At 36.4% G+C, this 22,825-nt stretch overlaps 2 protein-coding genes across 2 annotated transcripts in view; both read right to left on the reverse strand.

Moving 5' to 3' along the window:
- Positions 1-22,825, reverse strand: part of CDC73 (cell division cycle 73) — a 137,720-nt gene that overhangs the window by 90,383 nt on the left and 24,512 nt on the right. The gene's annotated exons all lie outside the window — the stretch shown is intronic.
- LOC114029092 (60S ribosomal protein L36-like) lies at positions 6,976-7,304 on the reverse strand. Its single transcript, XM_027843432.1, has one exon. The coding sequence runs from the start codon at positions 7,292-7,294 to the stop codon at positions 6,977-6,979; it is 318 nt and encodes a 105-aa protein (XP_027699233.1). The 5' UTR covers positions 7,295-7,304; the 3' UTR covers position 6,976.

Genomic DNA, 22,825 nt, shown 5'->3' on the forward strand with positions numbered 1-22,825 from the left:
CCTCTCAACTGCCCTCTCTATCCACTGTATATCTACAGACACAAGTACTCATCACTTTATTGTTTCTCTCTCACCTCCTTAAGAATAGTGATTGTATTATTCTTTTTATTTACACCCTCCAGCATTCAATATAGTGCCTGGAGTATTGCAGAAGCTTATTAATAAAATGTTTACTGATTGAGAGTACTGAATATTAAAAAGATTACATGCAGAAGTTATACATCATGAGAATAATATAACTAAAATATCTATAACCTTTGTCCAAAAGATTCTATAACCAAGCATATGACTCAAGAAAGTCAACAACAAAAATTTTTAAAGCTACATACATAACAAAATACTTATAGCCGCACTTTTGTAACAGCAAAGAATTGAAAACAAGTACATACTGTTTGACTGGGGAGAGGCTAAATAAGTTGTGGTCCATGAATATAATAAAACATCATAATACACAAGAATTGATGAATATGATGAATAAAGAGCACAGGAAGACATATAAACTGATGCGAAGTGAAGAAAGCAAAACCAGAAAAACAACATATACAATGACTATTAGAACATAAATGGAAAGAACAATAAAAGCAACAAAAAACAAAAACTGAATGTTGCAAAATTATAATGACCAAGCTTGGCAGCTACAAAGAAGTATAATAAGGCACCTCCCTGGATTCTTAGAAGTGGGGGAAGCAATGGGTATAGAACACTCCATATAAAACTCTGAATGCATAACCTCTGACCCAGCAATACCACTACTAGGTCTATATCCCAAAAAGATTAAAAAAAGAAGAAGAAGAAGAAGAAGAAGAAGAAGAAGAAGAAGAAGAAGAAGAAGAAGAAGAAGAAGAAGAAGAAGAAGAAGAAGAAGAAAAGGACCTCTATGTACAAAAATATCAACAACAGTTCTTTTTGTGGCAGCAAACAATTAGAAATTAAGGAGATGCTCATCAATTGGGGAATAGCTGAACAAGTTTTGGTATACAATTGTGATAGAATACTAGTGTGCTATAACAAATGAGAAGCATTATACACAGTAACAGCAAAATTGTATGATGATTAACTGTGAAAGACTTAGCTGTTCTTAGCAATACAATGATCCAAACCTAAAGGACTCCTAAGTATGAAAAGAGTTGAATAGAAGCAGCTTTTCCTTCAATTTGAACAATGATTAAACAATCGTGAAGGGGTCTGTGAGTTTTGCTCTGAGTAAACTAAAAATATGGAAAAGGACAAAACCAGAATTATCTTGGAAACAATAACATAAATTGTCGGACCCCAGGTCCACCTCTCAACAAAGATGCAATAAAAGAACAGTGGTCAGTCTTTACAGGATTTTCTTTATTTTTTTTTTCATTTTTTTTTCTATTTACTGTTTTTTATCTCCTTTCTTTTTTTTATTTTGTTAATTTATTTTTAGCTTTCAATATTTACTTCCACAAGATTTTGAGTTCCAAATTTTCTCCCCATCTTGTCCTCCCCCTACCCCAAGATGGTGTGAATTCTGAATACCCCTTCCCTTAACCTGCCCTCCCTTCTATCACGCCTCCCCTTTCTCTTATCCCCTTCCCCTTCAATTTTCCTGTAGGGCAGGATAGATTTCTATATTCCATTGCCTGTATATCTTATTTCCCAGTGGCATGTGAAAACAATTTTTAACATTTGTTTTTATAACTTTGGGTTCCAAATTTTCTCTCTTCCTCCCTCCCTACCCACCCTCATTGAGAAGGCAAGCAACTCAATACAGGTTATACATGTGTAGTCATGCAAAACACTTCCGTAATAGTTATGCTGTGAAAAACTAACTATATTTCCCTTCATCCTATCCCACCCTGTTTATTTTATTCTCTCTTTTGACCCTGTCCCTCCTCAAAAGAATTTGCTTCTGATTACCCCCTCCCCCAATGTTGCCCTACCCTTTATCATCCGCCTGCTCTCTTATCCCCTTCCCCCCGATTTTCCGGTGGGGTAAGATAGATTTCCATACCCAATTGTGTGTGTATGTTATTCCCTCCTTAAGCCAAATCTAATGAGAATAAGATTCACTCATTCCCTCTCACCTTCCCCCACTTCCCCTCCACTGTAAAAGCCTTTTCTTGTCTGTTTTATGTGAGACAATTTACCCCATTTCTACCTCTCCCTTTCTCCTTCTCCCAGTATAATTCTCTCTCACCACTTAATTTTATTCTCCAGATATCACACCTTCATCTTCAACTCACCCTGTGCCATCTATCTCTCTCTCTATACATATAATTTTTTTCCCCCTCCAACTACCCTAATACTGAAAAAGGTCTCATGAGTTACAACTATCATCTTTCCATGTAGGAATGTAAACAGTTCAACCTTAATAAGTCCCTTATCATTTCTCTTTCCTGTTTACCTCTTTATGCTTCTCTTGAGTCCTGTATTTGAAAGTCAAATTTTCTATTCAGCTCTGGTCTTTTCATCAAGAATGATTGAAAGTCCTCTATTTCACAGAATATCCATTTTTTTCACCTGAAGGATAATACTGAGTTTTGCTAGGTGATTCTTGGCTGTAATCCTATCTCCTTTGACCTCCAGAATATCATTTCCAAGCCCTCCAGTCCCTTAATGTAGAAGCTGCTAAATCTTGTTGTTAACCTGATTGTGTTTCCACAATACTTGAATTGTTTCTTCCTGGTAGTTTGCAATATTTTCTCCTTGACCTGGGAACTCTGGAATTTGGCTATAATATTCCTAGGAATTTTCCTTTGGGGATCTCTTTCAGAAGGTGATCAGTGGATTCTTTCCATTTCTATTTTACCCTCTGGTTCTAAAATATCAGGGCAGTTTTCCTTGATAATTTCTTGAAAGATGATGTCTAGGCTCTTTTTTTGGTCAAGGCTTTCAGACAGTCCAATAATTTTTAAATTATCTCTCCTGTATCTATTTTCCAGATCAGTTGTTTGTCCAATGAGATATTTCACACTGTCTTCTATTTTTTCATTCTTTTTGTTTCGTTTTACAATGTCTTGATTTCTCATAAACTCACTAGCTTCCATTTGCTCCATTCTAATTTTTAAGGAAGTATTTTCTTCAGTGAGTTTGTGGATTTCCTTTTCCATCTGGCCAATTCTGTTTTTGAAGCATTCTTCTCATTGGCTTTTTGGACCTCTTTTACCATTTGGGTTAGGCTATTTTTTAAGGTGTCTTTTCTTCAGTATTTTTTTAGTCTCCTTTAGCAAGCTGTTCACTTTTTTTCATGATATTCTTGCATCACTCTCATTTCTCTTTCCAGTTTTTCCTCTACTTCTCTTACTTGCTTTTCAAAATCCTTTTTGAGCTCTTCCAAGGCCTGGGACTGATTCATATTTTTCTTGGAGGCTTTGGATGTAGGAGCTTTGACTTTGTAGTCTTCTTCTGATTGCATGTTTTGATCTTCTTTGTCACCAAAAAAAGATTCTATGGTCTGACTTTTTTTTTTTTTTTGCAGTTTGCTCATGTTCCCAGCCAATTACTTAACTTTTAACTCTTTGTTACAGTAGGAGTCTGTTTCCAGTGTGGAGAATGTAGTGTCCCAAGTTGTGGGGGTTTTGTGCAGCTGTTTTCAGAGATACTTCTAGGGACCTGTAAATTTTCAATTCTTCCAAGGTAGTACGATCAAGAGCAAGGTGTTTACTCCTTTCCTAGCCTGTGCTTTGGTCTACGAGTGACCACAAGCATTCTTTTCTGTCTTAGAACTGTGAGGAGGATTCTCTCTCCACTACCACTCCAAGCTCCACCACGCCAGTGCTCCTCCTTGCCCTAGGACCACCACCCAGAACTGTAACCCAGATCCAAGCACAGGCAAAGCAAGAGATTACTGCCTCAGCACCAGCAAAGAGATCCCTGCAATTCCCCTGTGATCAGCTGCTTGATCTCCCCACTGTCTGTGGGCCAAGAACTCTGGAAGCAGTCACTGCCCCAGGGCTGCACCGGGACTGGGGCTGGGACTGAGCTTCTCTCTCACCAAGGTCAAAGATTTTTCCTACTGACCTTCTAAGCTGTCTTTGGCATTTGTGAGTTAAGAAGTCTAGAAACGCCACAGATGCCCATGATTCAGTCCCCTGAGGCCTGCTCCAAGTTCGCTGAGGCCTGGTCTTTGCTTATGCACCCACACTAAACTGCACTCCTCTACCAGTCAGGGACAATAGTCCTTTCCAATCAACCATCCAGGTTGTCTTGGGCTGGAAATCTGTTTCACTCTGTCTTTTTCTGGGTTCTGCTGCTCTAGAATTTGTTTAGGGTCATTTTTTACAGGTATTTGGAGGGGTTTGGGGGAGAGCTCAAGCAAGTCACTGCTTTTACTCCACCATCTTGGTTCCACTCCTCCCCCACCCCCCATCTACAGGATTTTCTTTACTCCAAATTTTGGTACTCCCATCTTTTTTGGGAAATGGCAGACTAGCATACAAAAAGGTACTAATCTGGACAATAATCCAGGCTGGAGGTCAAGAATGCAGAAATAATCTAAATATTACCATTAGAGATGCAAGAATTTAATTTTTTTTTAGAGATTTGACATCATTTCACATGAATTATGTTAAACAGATTAATTTGTAAGGTCCTTGAGAGCAGGGACTGTCTTCTACTTTTCTTTGATTCCCTAGCACTTAATTAACATAGTTCCTGGAACACAGCAGGCATTAATAAATACACATGAACTGAGTTTTAATTTATGAGTATGTCTACATTAAAAGACTATTTCAAGTAATACTTTGAAAACTTATGAAAGAACTAAACTACTTATTTTGGATGTTTATAAAAAACGAAAAACTGCACAAGATGCTTTAATCTTATCTCTTGAAATAAGACATGAATTTTCTATCCTTTGCTCCTACAAATCTGAAAGGCAGACTACAGTACCAACAAAACAGGCCCATTTGAAATCATAATGCCTTATCTACCAATTTTTAATATCACAAAATTAAAGTATTATACTTATGGATTATCACTCAAAATATGTATATTAATGATTTTTAACAAATACTAATATTCATAGAGGAAAACCAATGGCTGAATGAAGTGAAACTTTGGATCAAAAAAAAATGGGTATCAAAATTATTTACCATTCAAGCTGCTGGACAATTTCAAAATTTATTAAATTATTTTAAGTGCCAGAATAATAAAATCATGTTACAATTCTGCCACCTACAGCTCAAATAAAATCATTCATCTGGTGATTCTTGGTCTGAAATGCTAATTGTCTGAAAATAGGAGAATTTAACGTTTGTTTTTCTCATTCACTATTTGAGTATCACTGCTTCCAAAAGATTTAACATCCATGTTTTGCCTCACTGAAACTCAAGGGCACATAATGATCAACACAAGCCACAACTCTAAAATAATTTTTTGCCACAAAAGCAGCATATAGCAACAGCACATCATCCTCCAGTACTAATACAATGATTAAAAAAAAAAAATTAAGTGAACTGTTATATTCTCAGATCATTTAAATAACTCTATAGCTCTGAAACATATGCTGTATAACTCCGTGCCTCAACATTTACTCCTAAAAAGATATAAAGAACTTCAAAAATAAACCAGGCTAGGAAGAGAAATTTTCTACATAGAGAGCTTCTGAAGGTTTAGTCAGTAAGATCTAAACTTTCACATCTCATCCATTACTCAAATATAAGTTTCCACAGGCTAACTGCTGGTCACCTAATGAAGAATAAGTAGTTAAATAATAGATTTGCTTGGAGCAACAATGTTAAGTGAAAAGGATACTTCAGCTGGCAAATTATCAAAGGTAGGATTTGACACCACAGATTTCTGACTCTAAGCCCAATACTCTATCTACTAGGTCATACTTCAGCTGGCTGAAAAAGAGGAATGAATGCTGAAAAAGGGAAATTCTATATACTTTCTTCAAAACTGATGGTGACAGTAAGGGAATAAACTAGGCAAATGAATAAGTGATTTAAAACTCTTATCACAAGGAAAAGAGTGCCCAAAGATACAAATAACCTTTGAAATGATTTTTTTCTATGAAATGGTATTAAATAAATGAAAAACATTCATTAAAAACTTACTATGTGCAAGGCTAAGCACTAGAGATACAAACAGAAGACAGTACCTGCTCTAAAGGAGCTCACATTCTCAGATTCTTATTGCAAGAAAGATGATGTTCAGTCAGGAATAAAACAACTCAGAGAGAGTTCAGCATAGATACCAGTAGATTTGAAATTTCAAAATACTACTTAGCATAGAAATATCATCATATTGTGAACAAAAATAAGCATCAGGAGAACTGGGTTCTAGTCCTGGATCCACCACCTTTTCACTGAGTGCACATGGGCACATTTTTAAACTCTCTGAATCCTAATTTTCTCATCAGTGAAATAGAGGACATACACCAAATCATCCCAAAATACGCCACTGATCTGCTAATCTCATTATTTTACTAGCACAATTTTAATCCATACCCTCCCTAGAATGCCCTGGGATTACCAAAGAGTTGGTTCTCAAACCTGTGGGTTCTATTTCTCTATCTTGATAAAGATATGCTTGATACTGCCAGCAAATAAATTTTATGTGCAGTTTTGACGTCATTATAATCTAAAAAAAGAAAAAGACCTGGGATATTCAATTGCCCTCTATTTGACATTCATTCTTTGTGCTTTCTTCAAGTTTTTAATTTTCTTTTTTATTAAAAAATTGATAAACACCAACAAACATGAATATTTCCCTACACAAAGAACAGAAAAAGAAGACAGCATAAACAACATGAATCTCAATTTATGTACACCTTGAATGTTTTTAAAGGATATTTCAAATTTAACGTGAAAATTTTAACATACTTCTGCTCTTGTCTCATTCTGAACTTCTTGTGTCTGCTGTAGTCTGTTCATGTTTTTAAAGATTCAATGACTCTTTCTTTTCACTATCATAATCTCCCCTTCACTATCATAATCCCCCTAAAAAAAAATTTTTTTTTTTATTTGTCAAATCTTTATTGGGTAGCTGGGCAGAGTCCAGCTTAATTTTTCTTGGCAGCAGCCTTCCTCATGGCAGCTAGGACATTGCTGAGCTCCTCTCTCTTCCTCTTGGCCTGGATGTGAGTTCCCACCCTTTTTTTGATGAACTTAAGGGCTGGCTTATCCTTAGAGACCTTTAACAATTCCATGGCCCACCTCTCATAAGGGGCAAATCCACACACCTCCCGGATCATATCTTTCACAAACTTGGTGTGTTTGATCAAACGCCCATGGTGGCGGCAGTATCGCGGCTTGGAAACGTTTTCAGTAACTTTGTGGCCCTTGTTGAGGCCTACGGCCATGGGATATCGGATGGCCATGGCTGAAGCGCTACTGTAGGCCCAATGGCAGCCACAGCAGAAGTAATCCCCCCTCATTATGACACAATGCTCCCTAAATAAAAGCCCTCCCCTGAAAGATGTATCTCATGCATACCATATCCACATTGGCTGTTTCTAAAGAAGTATTATTTGGCATTCTAATCCATTAGTTTTCTGTCAAAAAGGTGAAAAGTATGATTCATAATCACTCTACTTAAGTAGTGACTGGTTATTGCACTGATCACAGTTTCTAAGTCTTTCATAGTTGTTTTACTTTACAATGTTGTAGATACATTATTCTCCTGGTTGGTTCAGTTTACTCTACATTAATTTATACCTGTCCTCCTAGGTTTTTCAAAATCTATCCTATGTATCATTTCTTATTGCCCATATCATTACAATCATATGCCATAATTTGTTCATTCATTCCCAAAATGATGGGTACTTACTGTTACCACTTCTTTGCTACAACAAAAAGTGCTACTATAAATACTTCTTACACAAGAATCTCCTTCCTTCTTTTTCTAATCTTTTTGGAGTATAAGCCTCATTGTAGTAGTCAATCAATCAATAAACATTTGTTAAGTACTTACTATGTGCCAAGCAGTGTACTAATGCTGGGGATACAAAAAGAGGTAAAAGACAGTTCCTGTCCTCAAGGAAAATCTGATGGAGAAGACAACATGCAAACAAATAAATAAAAACAAGCTATATACAGGAAAATTAGGAAATAACTGAAACAGGGAAGGTTCTACAGTTAGAGAGGTTAGGAAAGGCTTCCTGCAGAAGATGTAATTTTAGTTGAGATCTGAAGGAAGATATAGAAGCCAGTAGGCAGATAGGGAGATCAGAAGAAATAGCATTCCAAGCATGGGGGGGCAGCCAGAAAAAATGCCCAGATCTGAGAGTTGGAGTAACCTTGTTCAAGGAACAATAAGGAGGCCAGTATTATTGGACTGAAGAGTACAGTATGCAAGGGTGAGAGATTTAGGGGAGACAATAACGAGACAACTAGTTCAGAATGTCTGAAAGTCACTTGGATATGCAAAATTAGAAATCAGCAGAGAAATTAGGGCATGACAGGTAGATCTGAGGATCATCAAATACAAAGATGATAATTAAATCTATGGGAGCTGCTGAAATCACCAAGTGAAGTCCTATACAGAGAGAAAAGAAAGAGCACCCAGGACAGAGCCCTGGGGGACACCTTCAGTTTGGAGGGCATGATCTAAAAGAAGATCCAGGAAAGGAGACTGAGATGGAACAGTCAATAGGTAGGATAAGGAAAAAAGAGAGGTGTGCTGTCCCGAAAAGAAAGTCCCAAAAGAAAAGAGAGTACCAAGGAGGAGTGATCAACAGTATCAATGGGTACAGAAAGGTCAAAGAAAATGAGGATTAAGAAAAGGCCACTGAATTTGGTAATTAAGAGATCAACGGAATGATGAGTTTGCAAGCCAGATTGTAAGGAGTTAAGAAGTGAAAGGACAGAAAGTGGAGTCACCTATTGTAGATGGCCTTTTCGAGAAGTATGGCCACAAAGAGCAGAAGAGATATAGGATATTAGTTATCAAGGATGGAAGGATTAAGTGAGGGGTTTTTCAGGATGAAGGAGACATGAGGATGTTTATAGGAAATAGGAAATAAGCCAGTAGAGAGGAAGAGATTAAAAATAAGTAAAAGAGGGGGGACGACAGAGGGAGCAATCTGTTCAAGGAGACAGGATGAAACAGAATTGCTTGGTCTTACCAAGTAAAGGGATTAGCTTCAGTAAAGTGAAAAGCCACTTCATGTGAGACAGAGGTGAAGGAGAAGACAGTGGCACAAGGCACTTGAGTAACAGGAGATGTGTAAGAGGAGCTCACAGTAAAACAACTCAACTTTTTCTGTAAAATATGAAACAAAAGTTTTTAACAGAGGTGGGGTAAGGGGGAGTCACTGGAGAGTTAAGGTAGGATGAGAAAGTTTGGAAGAACCCTTGTGGAGAGTGGGAAAGAGAGCTGATAAGGGAGATGTACAAAAATTGTGTAGTGACAGCGAGGACCTAGTTCAGGTTGTATAACAAACTATGGTATTACTGAGTCAAAGACTATGAACAGTTTAATATTGTTATAGTGGCAGGCCCTATGTCTTTCCAATTGCTTAAGTTAGCTTTGACTTCTATAATGTTTGATCCAGTTATGCTGGATTCCTCACTATGTCTCACCCCCCACTCTCCCAAGAGAGTGTTGCTTGTGGGTTAATAAGTCTAGAAACCGCCACAGAAGCCCATGAGCTTGTTGCCAAGACTTGTACATTTCACTTTGCAACATCTCCCAAATATACTCCTTTGTGTTCTCTGACATCACCATCACTTTAGTGCAGGCTCTCATCACAACACAACAACATAACATAACAGCAAAAGGCTGCTGGTGGGTTTGCCTGCCTCAAGTCTCTCCCCATTCAATTTATCCTCCATTCAGTCACTAAAGTGATTTTTTTCTAAAGCTCCAGTCTGACTATTTCAACGTCCTACTCAAAAATCTCCAGTGGCTTCCTACTGCCTTCAAGAACAAATACAAAATGCTCTGTTTGGCATTCAAAGCCCTTTGTAACCTAGCCCCATCCTTACTTTTTTTGATCTTCTCACATGTAATCCTTGACACATACTTTGATCCAGTGAATAAGATACTCCATCTCTCAGATCTCAGCATTTCCTATGGCTGTCCCCCACGCCTGGAATACTCTCCCTTATCCACTCCAAGTATGACCTCCCTGGCTTCCTTTAAATCCCAATTAAAATGCCACCTTCTACAGGAAAACTTCCCCAATTCCCCCTAATCGTACCACCTTCCCTTTTAGTCATTTTGTATTTATCCTGTAGATGGCCCACTGTGAATACATTTCTTTACCTGTTTGTATACCTAGTTCTTAGAACAGAGCCTGACACATAGTAGATACTTAATGTTGATTGATTGTTGTATGAATATAATCAAGTAATTCCCATTTGTATCTTTGTAACTGTTTACCATGCCTTGAATACTCATTCTTCTCTGCCTCCTGGCTTCCTTCAAAAGTCTCAGCTACAACCTCCTGCAAGGAGTCTTTCCCAACCCTCTCTGAAATTGCCTCCAATTTACTTGGCACGTGCACATATCTTACCTTGTATATATGAAATTGCCTTCAATTTGCCTGTATTTGATTGCATGTTGTCTCCCTCTCATTAGAGTGGTTCCCTTAGGACAGTCTGTTCATGTAGCCTTTCTTTGTATCCCCAGCATGTAGCACATTGCCTAGCAGGAAGTAAGCTCTTTAAAAATTCTTGCTGACTAGGTTAGACTAGCTGGATTTCCAAATATCTTCCACATTTCAGTAGTTATTTTGAATAGAATTTCTTTCTTTATTTGTACCAGCTGGGTTTTATCGGTAATAGGCAGAAAGGCTGATAATTGAGGTGGGATATTTTATAACCTGCTATTGCACTCAAGTTAACTGTTTAAGTATTTAGTTGACTCTCCACTGTTCTCTAAGTAAACCAATAATATTATCTGTAAAAAGCAATCATTTTAGATCTGCTTTGCCTATGCTTATCCCCTCAATTTCCTTCTCCTGTTTTATTGCTATAAGTAACATTTCTAGGATTAGATATGATTGGAATTAGACCTGTGATTGCACTGACCTAGAGAAGTCCCAGGGAGCAAACTCCCCTCTAACCAATGCTGTTTCCCCCTCTGCAACTTTAGAGACTTAATGTGTTGGCTACAGCACCCAGATGTTAAGTAACGTGACCAGACCATGTAGCCAGTATGTGTCAGAGATGGGACTTGAGGCCAGGACTTCCTACTTTTGAAGCCAGCTCTCCATCCATTATCATACACTGCCCCTAGCATTTAAGAACTCTATCAAATAATGGTGACAACCAAAGACACTCTAATGTTTTCTCATTATAAATAATGCTACCTGAAAAGAACACACTGAATTTATTGTATATTTTAAAAGAAAAGAGAGCTCTATGTACCGGAGATGTACAGCTTCATGTACAATCCCTTTTTTTCTGTATTACATTGTATCTGGAACTGCTCATCTTGTGTGAAGTCTCAGCCAGAGGTACATCATACCTAACTTCTAAAATTTGACTTCAGTCATTAACTTCTTATTTATATATTTGTCTAGTTCTGAAAGACACATGTTTATGATGACTTCAAGCATATTTCCTGCTTATATCTTTAACCAACATAAAATCTTACTTTTGCCTTGCCCAATCTCATGATTTTTACTTCAATTTTTCTGAATTTGCCTAAAATATAAGAAATTCTACTCCAGCCACTAACTTGAACTCTACATGAATCTTTGTTTCAAGTGTGTCTCTTGTAACTTGGATTTTGCTTTCTATTCCATTACATTGCTTTTTTTATGGGTGAACAAATGTCATATACAACTATAGTTATTGTTAAGTCATTATAATCTTCCTGCAAAGTCTGCCATGTGGATTTTTGGGTTTTTTCTACTGTTTACTCATTTCCAGTCTCAGTTCATGGATGAGATTTCACAGTCAAGTTAGACCTTCCATTTACACTGTATGTACTGTATATTTTCTATATATATATATATATGTGTGTGTGTGTGTGTGTGTATATGTGTGTATATATGTATATACATGTGTGTGTGTGTGTATATATATATAATTTTTGCATGTATTTCACCCATTAGAATGTGAGCCTTATTGTATCCCCCATTTCATATGTTATTTCCATCATCTGATTGGAGTCTTTCAGTGCCACAACAGGGTATGGAACCAACTCCTGACTGGACACTGTACAAAGTTAACAAGTCAACAAGCATTTATTAAGCACCTCCTAAGTGATAAGGACTTAGGGATACAAAGAAAAAAAAAGAATGAAAAGAAAAAGAAAACAGTGCCTGTCCTCAAGGAGCTCAAAGTCTAATTTACAAAGAGGAAGGAGAGACTTGCTAAGCCCAGAACCCACAGGGATCACTAGTAAAATAAGAAAGAAAACAAGCAATGGGATAAAGTGTGGGACCTACTATTATCCACCTTATCCATATTGGCAGTGGGAGTGACACCCAGACTACAGGCTGAAAGGGATAAGCCTACCTAACGTCTCTAAGAATATTTGTAAACAGGGGCAGCTAGAAGGCGCAGTGAATAAAGCTCCGGCCTTGGAGTCAGGAGGACCTGAGTTCAAATCCAGTCTCAGACACTTGACACTTACTAGCTGTGTGACCCTGGGCAAGTCACTTAACCCCGATTGCCTCACCAAAAACAATAAAGAGAAAAAAAAAAGAATATTTGTAAATATTCTAACCTGTGCCCAAAGCTCCTTCCATTAATTCAGACCAGAAATAAGAGTAAACAGAAAACACCAAACACTATAAAGAAATACTAAGGCTTTAAAAAAAAAAAAAAGCCCAAGTAGTAAACTCAGAAGAAAAATGTAATCCCACAGTAACTATAAGCAGTGCCTCTGGGAAACAAAAGGCTTGGCCACCAGGATTACAAAAATATCTGATAGGAAGCAAGAATTTTTTTTAAATGAAATTAAATTTGGGGGGGAAATGGAAAGGAATAAGTAATTAAGAATACAAGGTAGAAAAAATCTAACTATTCAGTAAACTCCCTGAAAAATAGAATGGATTAATGAAAGGCTCCAATCAGATGTTGGAGATCACATATGAAATAGGGCTACAATAGGGTTCACACTCTAATGGTGGAGAAAACATGAAAAAAAAGTATAAACAGGATATATACGGTATAAATGGAAGATAACAGCTTCCTATGATTCATATTATCTGTAATAACTCTGTACTTACAAATAACTGATCTTGGCTCTAACAAGAATGTGTTTTCAATGTATACAGACAGATGATTCAGGAATGACTCCCAACATCAGTATCAAGTCACTTCTTTTCTAAAAAAATAGAATCATCTTCATTTTCTGTGATTAAATCTAGTGCTCACCACGTGCACTATCCACTGACTGTTTTCTTGAAAAAGTATTTACAGTAGATAGGTATGAAGCTTCTGTGAACTCTACAGGTCTTTTTTTTGTTCTCTCTCATTCCTTATTCCTCACATTCTACATTATCTTTTTTGCTATTCTCACTCTATTGTCATGTCTCCATTGAAATGACCACATATTTTGACATATGGTATATCTCCCTCTTGCCTTTTAGGAACCTTACTAATTAAGTCCCAACACCTTCTCTCAGCATTCAAGGTCCTTTATTCCTGGTTTATTCCTATTAAAACAGCCTAGCTTATCTCATACAACCCCATGTGTACAATATTCCAGCAAAACTGGTTTACTCTTTGTCTCTGCTTTCTTTCTCTGTGACACTGACCATATTATTACTTAAGCCTGGAATATACTTTTTACTCCCTCTCCCTTTCTCACGATCCCTGCATATTTCAATCCAACCCATCCATCAAAGGCCAACTCAAATGCTACTTTCTCCATGAAAACTTTTCTTATTCTCCCTTCTTCCCCTTCCCCACCTTCTATCAGAAATGATTTTCTTTCAGAAGGCTTCCAACAGCACTTTGTGGAATTACTATATCTGTGTGTTATGTGCTAGATCATTGATTAACTCCATAAAGGCAGGAAATATACCTTGAAATTTTCTTAAGATAATGCTTTGTCCATCATAGCTCTTTCCCAAGTAGCTATTAAATTAATGCATATGAATTTTAAGCAAAATGTAACCCCAAATGCACTAATTCTTAGGTTGTCTATATTGTACCTTAAAAGTGGGAAATGAGGGAAAGAATAAAAGAGGCAGGAGAGTGCAGTGCATAGAGAGCTGCATTCCAAATCAGAACACCCCACTCAAAATCCTATTCTGAAACTTATTATTGGTGTGACCTCAGTCAAGTCACCTAACCTCTTTGGAACTGTTTTCTTATCTGTAAAATAAGGGGGATAAGTCAGATGACCTATAAGGTCCTTGTTAACTGTGTATCTATTAATATTTTCTCTTAAGATCACTGTACAAGAGTAAGAAACTAATACTTCTATTAAGTTCTATCCTTTGGATATATTACCACACATTCTACAATAAATATTTTAGTTGATTTTAGATGTTATCATTACTTCAGCAATACTGTAACACAAAGAACAACTTTTGAAACTGGCTTTCTTAAAAACATGTTTCAGAGCTTTAGATCTTTCTGTGCTTCCCCTCCCCCTCCATTTTACTAATTTTATTCTACTTACCTGTTTAATTACATTTTTTTCAATGAACCAAGATCTACTTTCTCTCCCTCCCACCTCTTCATCTCTCAACAGCAAGAAAAACAAAATCCTTGTAATAAATACACATAGCAAAGTAAAACAACTTCTAGCATTGGCTATGCCCAAAAATATACACATCTCAACCTGCACCGAGTCTATCATGACCTGATGAGGGCAGGCAGCATTGTTTCATCATGAGTCCTCTGGAATCATAGTTGCTCAGTGTGTTGACGAGAGTTCTCAGGTTTTTCAAAGTTTTTTTTTTTTAAGTGAGGCAATCGGGGTCAAGTGACTTGCCCAAGGTCACACAGCTAGTACGTGTCAAGTGTTTGGTCTGAGGCCGGATTTGAACTCAGGTCCTCCTGACTTCAGGGTCTGTGCTCTATCCACTGCGCCACCGAGCTGCCCCCCCTTTTTTTAAATAATATTGTTGTGATGGTATAAATTGTTCCTGATTCTGCTCACTTTACTCTGCATCAGTTTGTACAAATCTTCCCAGGTTTCTCCAAAACAATCCCCTTTGTCATTTCTTACAGCACAATCATACTCCATCACATTGGTACATAATAATGTGTTCAGTTATTCCCTAAATAAAGGCTATTATCTCAGGTTCCAGTTCTTTGCCCCCCTCCCCCAAAAAAAGCTATTATAAATATTTCTGTAAATAAGGGAAATTTTTTCTTTTCTTTGATCTCTTTGGGGGCATCCAGTAGCAGTATTTCTTGTTCAAAGTGACTATAGTTTGGCAACTTTGGGAGCGCAGTTCCTAAGTGCTTTTGAAAATGTCTGGACCACGAAGGTGAAGTGGCGGAAGATGAGAGGGAATGAGTGAATCTTACTCTCACTGGATTTGGCTTAAGGAGGAAATAACATACACACTCAATTGGGTATGGAAATCTATCTTACCCTAGAGGAAAATAGGAGGGAAGGGAATGTGGGGTGGGGAATGATAGAAGGGACAGCAAATTGAGGGAGGTGATAATCAGAAACAAATGCTTTTGAGGAGGGATAGGGTCAAAGAAGAGAATAGAATAAATGAGGGGTGGGATAGGATGAAGGGAAATACAGTTAGTTTTTTACAACATGGCTATTGTAGAAGTGTTCTGCATGACTACACATGTATAAACTATATTGAGTTACTTGCCTTCTCAATGAGGGTGGGTGGGTGGGGAGGGAAGGGAGAGAATTTGGAACCCAAAGTTTTAAAAACAAATGTTATAAATTGTTTTTCCATGTAACTAGGAAATAAGATATACAGGCAATGGAGTATAGAAATCTATCCTGCCCTACAGGAAAATAGAAGGGGAAGGGGATAAGAGAAGAGGGGAGGGGGGTTTGATAGAAGGGAGGGCAGATCAGAGGAAGGGGTATTCAGAATGCATGCCATCTTGGGGTGGAGAGAGGAGAGAGATGGGGAGAAAATTTGGAACTCAAAATCTTGTGGAAGTGAATATTGAAAACTGAAAGAAATAAAATTAATCAAAAGAAATTTTTAAAAAAGAAAAAGAAAAGAAAAGAAAAAAGACCCTAAGGATTTTCTAAATAAACCATTATGTCAGCAACAACAACAACAACAAAAAATGTCTGGACCAGTTCACCGCCTTACCTACAATACTTTGTTAAAGTATTTGTTTTCCCATATCCCCTCCAGCATTTGTCTACCTTTTTTTGGGGGGTGGGGGGGAACTTAGCCAATCTGAAGGACTAGAAGTGGAACTTCATAGTTTTAATTTTCATTACTCTAATTATTAACAATTTAGAGTTTTTTTTTTTAACATTGCTAAGTATAATTCAGATCCTTTCCTCTGAAAACTGTTCATATCCTTTGAACATTTTTCAAGTGGGCAATGGCACTTATTTTTACGATTTGAATCAGTTCCCTACATATCTAAGGAATGAGACCTTTATCAGGGAGACATGCTGCAAAGATTTTTTTCCCCAATTAGCTTCACCTCTTCTAATTTTAGCTACACTGCTTTGTTTCTACAAAACTTTAATTTAATTTTATTTATTTTATTTTATTTTAATTTATTAATTATGAGTCTACGTATTTTGTTCTGCAATCTTCTCTATCCTTTATTTGGTCACCAACTCCTCCCCTAACTTAGATCTTAACTTCTTCTTTACTCCTCTAGTTTATGACATCACTCCTTATGTCTGTCTTGTAGCTATTTGGAGCTTATCTTAGGATATGGTGTATGAAGTTGATAGATACCTAGTTTTTCCAAGACTGCTTTCCAGTCTGTGCAAGTTTTTGTCACATGGTGGTTCTTACTCCAATAGCTAGGATCTCTGAGTTTATCAAACACTAGGCTACAGTGCTCTCTCATATAGTGAGTATTTAATTTATTCAAATGATTTACCTTTCTATTTCTCAGCCAATACCCAATCATTGTGATGATTATTGCTTTGTAGTACTATTTAAGGTGTGACACTGCAAAATGTCCTTCATTTCTACTTTTAAAAATTATTGAGGGAATTCCCATCAACTGCGGAATGGCTGAACAAGCTGTGGTATATAAATTTAATGGAATACTATGCTGCTATAAGAAATGATAGGAAGGCAAATTTCAGAAAAATCTAGGAAAACTTACATGAATTGAGGCAAAACGAAGCAAGCAGAACCAGGAGAACACTGTACACAGTAACAGCAACCTTGTGCAATGATTAACTATGATTAACTTAACTCTTCCCAGCAATACAATGATCCAAGACAATTCCAAAAGACTCATGATGGAAAATGCTATCCACAAAGAGAGAAAAAACTGATGGAGTCTGAATGTAGATTTAAACATATTATTTTCACTTTTTTGTTTTTTTTTTCCTTTGGCAAACTATAATTTTTCTGCAAACTGTTTCTTCTTTCATACTAACACAGAAATAGGTTTTACATCATTGCAAATATATAACCGTTATCAAAATGCTTACCATCTTAGAGAGGGGAAAAGGAAAGGAGGGACAAAATTTGGAATTCAAAACTGTATTTAAAAAAAAAAGATGTTAAAAATTGTCTTTACATTAATTAGAAAAATAAAATACTATTAAAAATTTTGAAAGAAAATTATAAAAAATATTCCTATATCTATTATTGGTCTTTTATTCCTCCAGATGAATTTTATCTTAATTTTTATTCTAGCTCTATAAAGTAATCCTTTGGTAGCTTGACTGTAATGATGACAAGCATTTCTGTACTGTTTTAAGGTTTGCAAACTGTTTCTCAATTATCTCATTTTATCCTCACAACAACCCTGGGAGGGAGGTACTATTACTATTTCCATTTTGTAGATGAAAAAACTGAGGCAGAGAGAGGTGAAGTGACTTGCCCAAAGTCACACAGCAGTAATTGTCTGAATCTAAATTTTATTTCAGACCTTCCTGACTCCAAATTCAACAATGAATAAGTAATTTAGATAGTACTGTCATTTTCAGATAATGGCTTAGACTGAACAGCAAGCAATTAAAATTTCTTCAATTATTTAGATGTCTTTGTGTAAACAGTTTAAATTTATGTAAACAGTGTTCTGTAGTTGTACTCATATAGAAAACCTCTGTGTGTGTGTGTGTGTATGTGTCTTTGCAAGTAGATCTACAAGAATTTTCTTTTTAGAATACTTTCTTTAGTTATTTTAGATGGAATTCCTCTCTTCCCGCTGAGTCATTGGTAATATGAAGAAATGTTAATGATGTTTAAAGGCTTATTTTATATCCTGTAACTGTGTTGAAGTTCTTAGTTGTTCCAATTAGTTTTTTAGTTGACTCTCTATGGTTCTGTAAGTAACCATTATATCACCTACAAAAACTAATAATTTTGTTTCCTCTTGGCCTATAGTTATTTCCTCAACTAATTTTTTCTTATTTTATTGGCATATTTAGCATTTCTAGCAATATATCAAATAGTAATGGTGATAACAGACATCTTTGCTTTACCCCTGATCTTACTGAAAAGGCCTCTTTTTATCCCCATTACATGGAAAGGTGGCTCTTGGTTTTACATAGATACTATTTATCATATAAAGGAAAGATCTAATTTATAACTACGCTTTCTAGTATTTTTTTTAAAAAACAGGAGTAAGTTTTACCTTCTTAAAAATGTTTTCTGCATCATGTCATATAATTACATGATTTGTTTTTACTTACTGTTAATATGCCCAATTAAGTTTATAATTTTCCTACTACTGAACAAACTGTGCATTAACTGAAGACTAACAATTCTAAATACAGGGTGGGTCAAAAACAAATCCTAGAAACAATCAATAATTTCATTAAAGTATCACATATTAGACAAGCAGTCGTAACAGTCCTGAAGAGAAAATGTATATCTCTAAATACTTTCATCAATAAAACATAAAAAAAAAACCACAGATCAATGAACTGGGAATGCAACTAAAAATGCTAGAAAACCAACAAATAAAAAAGCCTAGTTAGAAATCCTGAAAAATCAAAGAAGAGATTAACAAGATTGAAAACAAAAAATTAAATAAAACTAGCAGCTGGTTTTTAGAAAAAAATTAAATAGGTAAACCATTAGCTAATTTGATTTTTTAAATAAAGAAAAAACAAATTACCAGTATCAAACATGATAAAGGTGAATTCATATTAAATGAAAAGAAATAAAGGGAGTTATTTGAAACTATTTTGAAAATCATGTGTCAATAAAAGCAACAATCTAAATGAAATTAACATTTACAAAAATATCAAATTCCCAGATTAATAAAACAAAAAGAAAAACAGGGCTTAAAAAACCCAATCTTAGGAATAGAAAATTAAAAAGTCCTAAGTTAACTCCCAAAGGGAAAAAAATAAACCAGGATCAGCTGGACTTATATATAAATTATTTCTATCAAACACTCAGAGAACAATTAATTCCAATAGTACAAAAGCTGTTAGAAAAATTGAGAAAGAATCCAAACAAATTTAATCTATGATACTAAAATAGTCTCAATACCTAAACCAGGAAGAAACAAAACAGAGAAAGAAAACTAAAAGAGCAATATTTCTAATGAACAGTGAGGCAAAAACTTTAAAATATCAGCAAGAGGATTATAGCAATACGTCACAAAAAATACACATTATGACCAAACTGGATTTATAGCTCAGAATGCAGGATTGGTTCAATGTTAGGAAAACTTCAGGTTGTTTTGTTTTTTTTATGACTTATAGTCACCATAAACATCAATTACTATATCATATTGTGGACCAGTCAGTCAACAAGCATTTATTAAGTGCCTACCATGTTCTGGGCACTGCGCTAAGGACTGGGGAGAGATACAAATATAAGCAAAAAAACAGTCCCTGACCTCAAGGATTATACACTATGACAGGGGAAACGGCGTGTCAACACTTACATATACAGAAGATATATCCATGGTATATATTCTAAAAGAAAAATGTATGAGCAGCTAGGAAAACATAGAAATGCCTCTTACAGAAGGTGGGACTTGGGCTGAGCCTTTAAAGTAACCTGGGAAACTAAAATGTGGAGAAGAGGAAAGAGCATTCAACACATCATCAGCTCAAAGGCACGAAGACAGGAGATGAAGTGTCACATTTGAGGAACTGTAAGTACGTTGTCACTGGATCACAGAGTGCATAGAAAAAAATAAGATAAAAGGTAGGAAAAGTAGAAATGTATCATTTGGCAGCCCAAGCCCCAGCCACACATAACAGCAAGTAGAACCAGACTAGTGCCCAGATTACTACACTGCCAATATAGTCTAAGTTACAGCAGGAGAAAGAACCAGGGAATCAAATGGGAGACAAAGCAGCTAATATCTTTCAGGAGAAGCCTTCTACCACAGCAACAGAAAACACCAGGCAGGGTCAAAGCAAGGGACAGAGCCAACTTTAGGTTCCACACTGAGCAAGGAGACAAAGCAGGGGACAAGGCCAAAACCTAGTTTTGTTTGCCACATCTAAGAAAAAACAAAGCCCGCAAACACCATCCAAAGAGGCCAGAGATAAGAACAGAAGAAAAAGTGTACAGAGTGAAGCAATAATACGGACTGAGAGAAGCCCAAGAGGCCAATCCAGAAGAGTAATCCCATAAAATATGCAAGTAGAGTCCCAGAAAAAGAAAATGTCCTGGTTACAAAAGTACCTGGAAAAATTAAGTAAAAGATACAAAATGACAGTGAGAGGAAAAAATGACATGGAGAATTAATAGCTTAGAGGACATGGTAATCCTTACCTAAGAAAGCTTACTCTGGCTGGGGCAGTAGCTTGTCCACCTGCTGTAGTAAAACATAGCTCAGGCAGAAAACTAATGAACGGAGGGAATGAGGGCAGGGCACAAGCCTACGTCTGGTATTCTGCTAGGCATGAAGCAAAAGGGACTGACACCTAGTTGTGGCCAACTCTATCCCTTATAAGTCACTTGGGGCAGAGAATGAGGTTAGTGAAAGATGGATACTCTGATATGGGAGGAGACTAAGATATATTTGAAGTACAGAACTGGGGGGATTCCCTCCCAAAGTGGAAAGAGTAAGAAACCGAGCAATACAGAAATATAAAGGAAAAAAAAAGAGACTAAATTTACCAAAGATCTGAGGAAGAAAACTCAGTTAAAGACATTGAGCTCAAGCAGATATTAATAACAGAAGGGAATGTGGCCTCCAGATCTGCTAAACAAGCCCAGATACCTATGAATAAATAAATACTGCAAGACAAAGAAAAATGAAACAACACCTGAAAAGGCTGACAGCCCTATGGATTCCCAAGTAAGCATGCAACCACTAGCAGGATATTCCCAAATGATTTACAGAAATAAGATTTAAGAAGGCAGAATTTATGACCTGCACAGTAGAAGAAAGAAAAAAAGAAAAACTTTAATCCACAGTGGCATATCTCACAAAAGAAACAGAGAACAATTGATTGGAATGAAAATGAAGAGATAACCTGGAAGAAAAGCAGAAAGCAATAATGTTAAAAGAAAACATGGACTCTGTACAAGTAAAATACCTTGATCTTGAAGGCAATGTGCATTTAGACAACCTAGATCTCACAGGTCTCCCAAAAGAGCAAGTGGAAAAAAAAATAATTTGAACACTATAATGCAAGAAACAATACAAGAAAAATGTCCTGGGGGCAGCTAGATGGCACGGTGGATAGAGCTCTGGCCTTGGAGTCAGGAAGACTCAAGTTCAAATCCAGCCCGAGACACTTGATGCTTACTAGTTGTGTGACCCTGGGCAAGTCACTTAACCCCAACTGCCTCACCAGAAAGCAAAAAAAAAAAGAAAAATGCCCCAAATTTATGAACACAGAAAACAAAATGTCAATTAAAAGAATCCACAGATTGCCTTCAGGAAGAACAACAACAACAACAAAAACTACCCTATTCTAAAAACTCCAAGATATATTAGCAGCTACAGTAAACAATTCCAATGACAAACAACAAATTTTGAAAGCAACCAGAATATATGAAAGAAAGGAAAGTTTAATAACACAAAGACTATTCTGTACTCACCAGAAACCTAAGGAATGAACTTAATGTGCTCCAAAGTCCAGAGGAGACCAAGATGCAACCCAAGGTAGCACTGTGAAAAGCTGAGCCAGATCAGCAATGAAAAATATGGAAGTTCAATAAAAGAGAGGCAATTTGAAACATTCCTATAAAGAAAACTAGACCTCAAGAAATATTTGCTTTACAAACAACCCTTAAAGAAAATGCAGAGAATTAAGACTGAAAGAAGCAACCAATCTGAAAAAAAGTATATACAGAAGAGATTTGTGCTAGAGACAACACAACTTGGTAGGCACTGAAGGACTGGTTTACAAGGTATCTAAGGGAGGTAAAGACAACAAAGCTATGGCATACATTGGACAATTAGTTCTAGTGACCAATAAAATTTTGAGTATCAGAATACTGTAAATTTTTCTTAGTACTGTGAAATCATTTCCTTTCCATCCCAAATTTGTAGTCATACAAATTATACAAACAGTAATGGGGCCGATGGGATAGAGAAAAAAGAAGGGGAAAGGGAGAGAAAGGGAGAGGAGGAGGGAGGGAGGGAGGGAGAGGGGGGGAGAGAGAAAAATTAGATTTAGAAAGCTTGTTTAAACAAAATTTCACTGGTTTTTTGATGTATCCCCAGTATCTAGCCGAATGACTGACACATACTAGATGTTTAAATAAGTGTTTATTGATTAATTTGGGTAGATAACTAAGACTTTTTAAAGTCATGCTCGGTGACAAAGGAAAACTGTATAATTTAATAGTATGTTTCTGCCATCAAAAATGCTCGAGGCAAAGTTTTCAAAAAATGTATTTTTTCCTAGTAAAATTTAGCCATTACATTATCAA

The sequence above is a fragment of the Vombatus ursinus genome, unplaced genomic scaffold (assembly GCF_900497805.2).
Source record: "Vombatus ursinus unplaced genomic scaffold, bare-nosed wombat genome assembly UNPS02014909.1, whole genome shotgun sequence".
Classification (NCBI taxonomy): Eukaryota; Metazoa; Chordata; class Mammalia; order Diprotodontia; family Vombatidae; genus Vombatus; species Vombatus ursinus.

Excerpts from the sequence above, each read along its gene's own strand:
- LOC114029092 (XM_027843432.1), bottom strand. The coding sequence starts at position 7,294 with ATGGCCATCCGATATCCCATGGCCGTAGGCCTCAACAAGGGCCACAAA.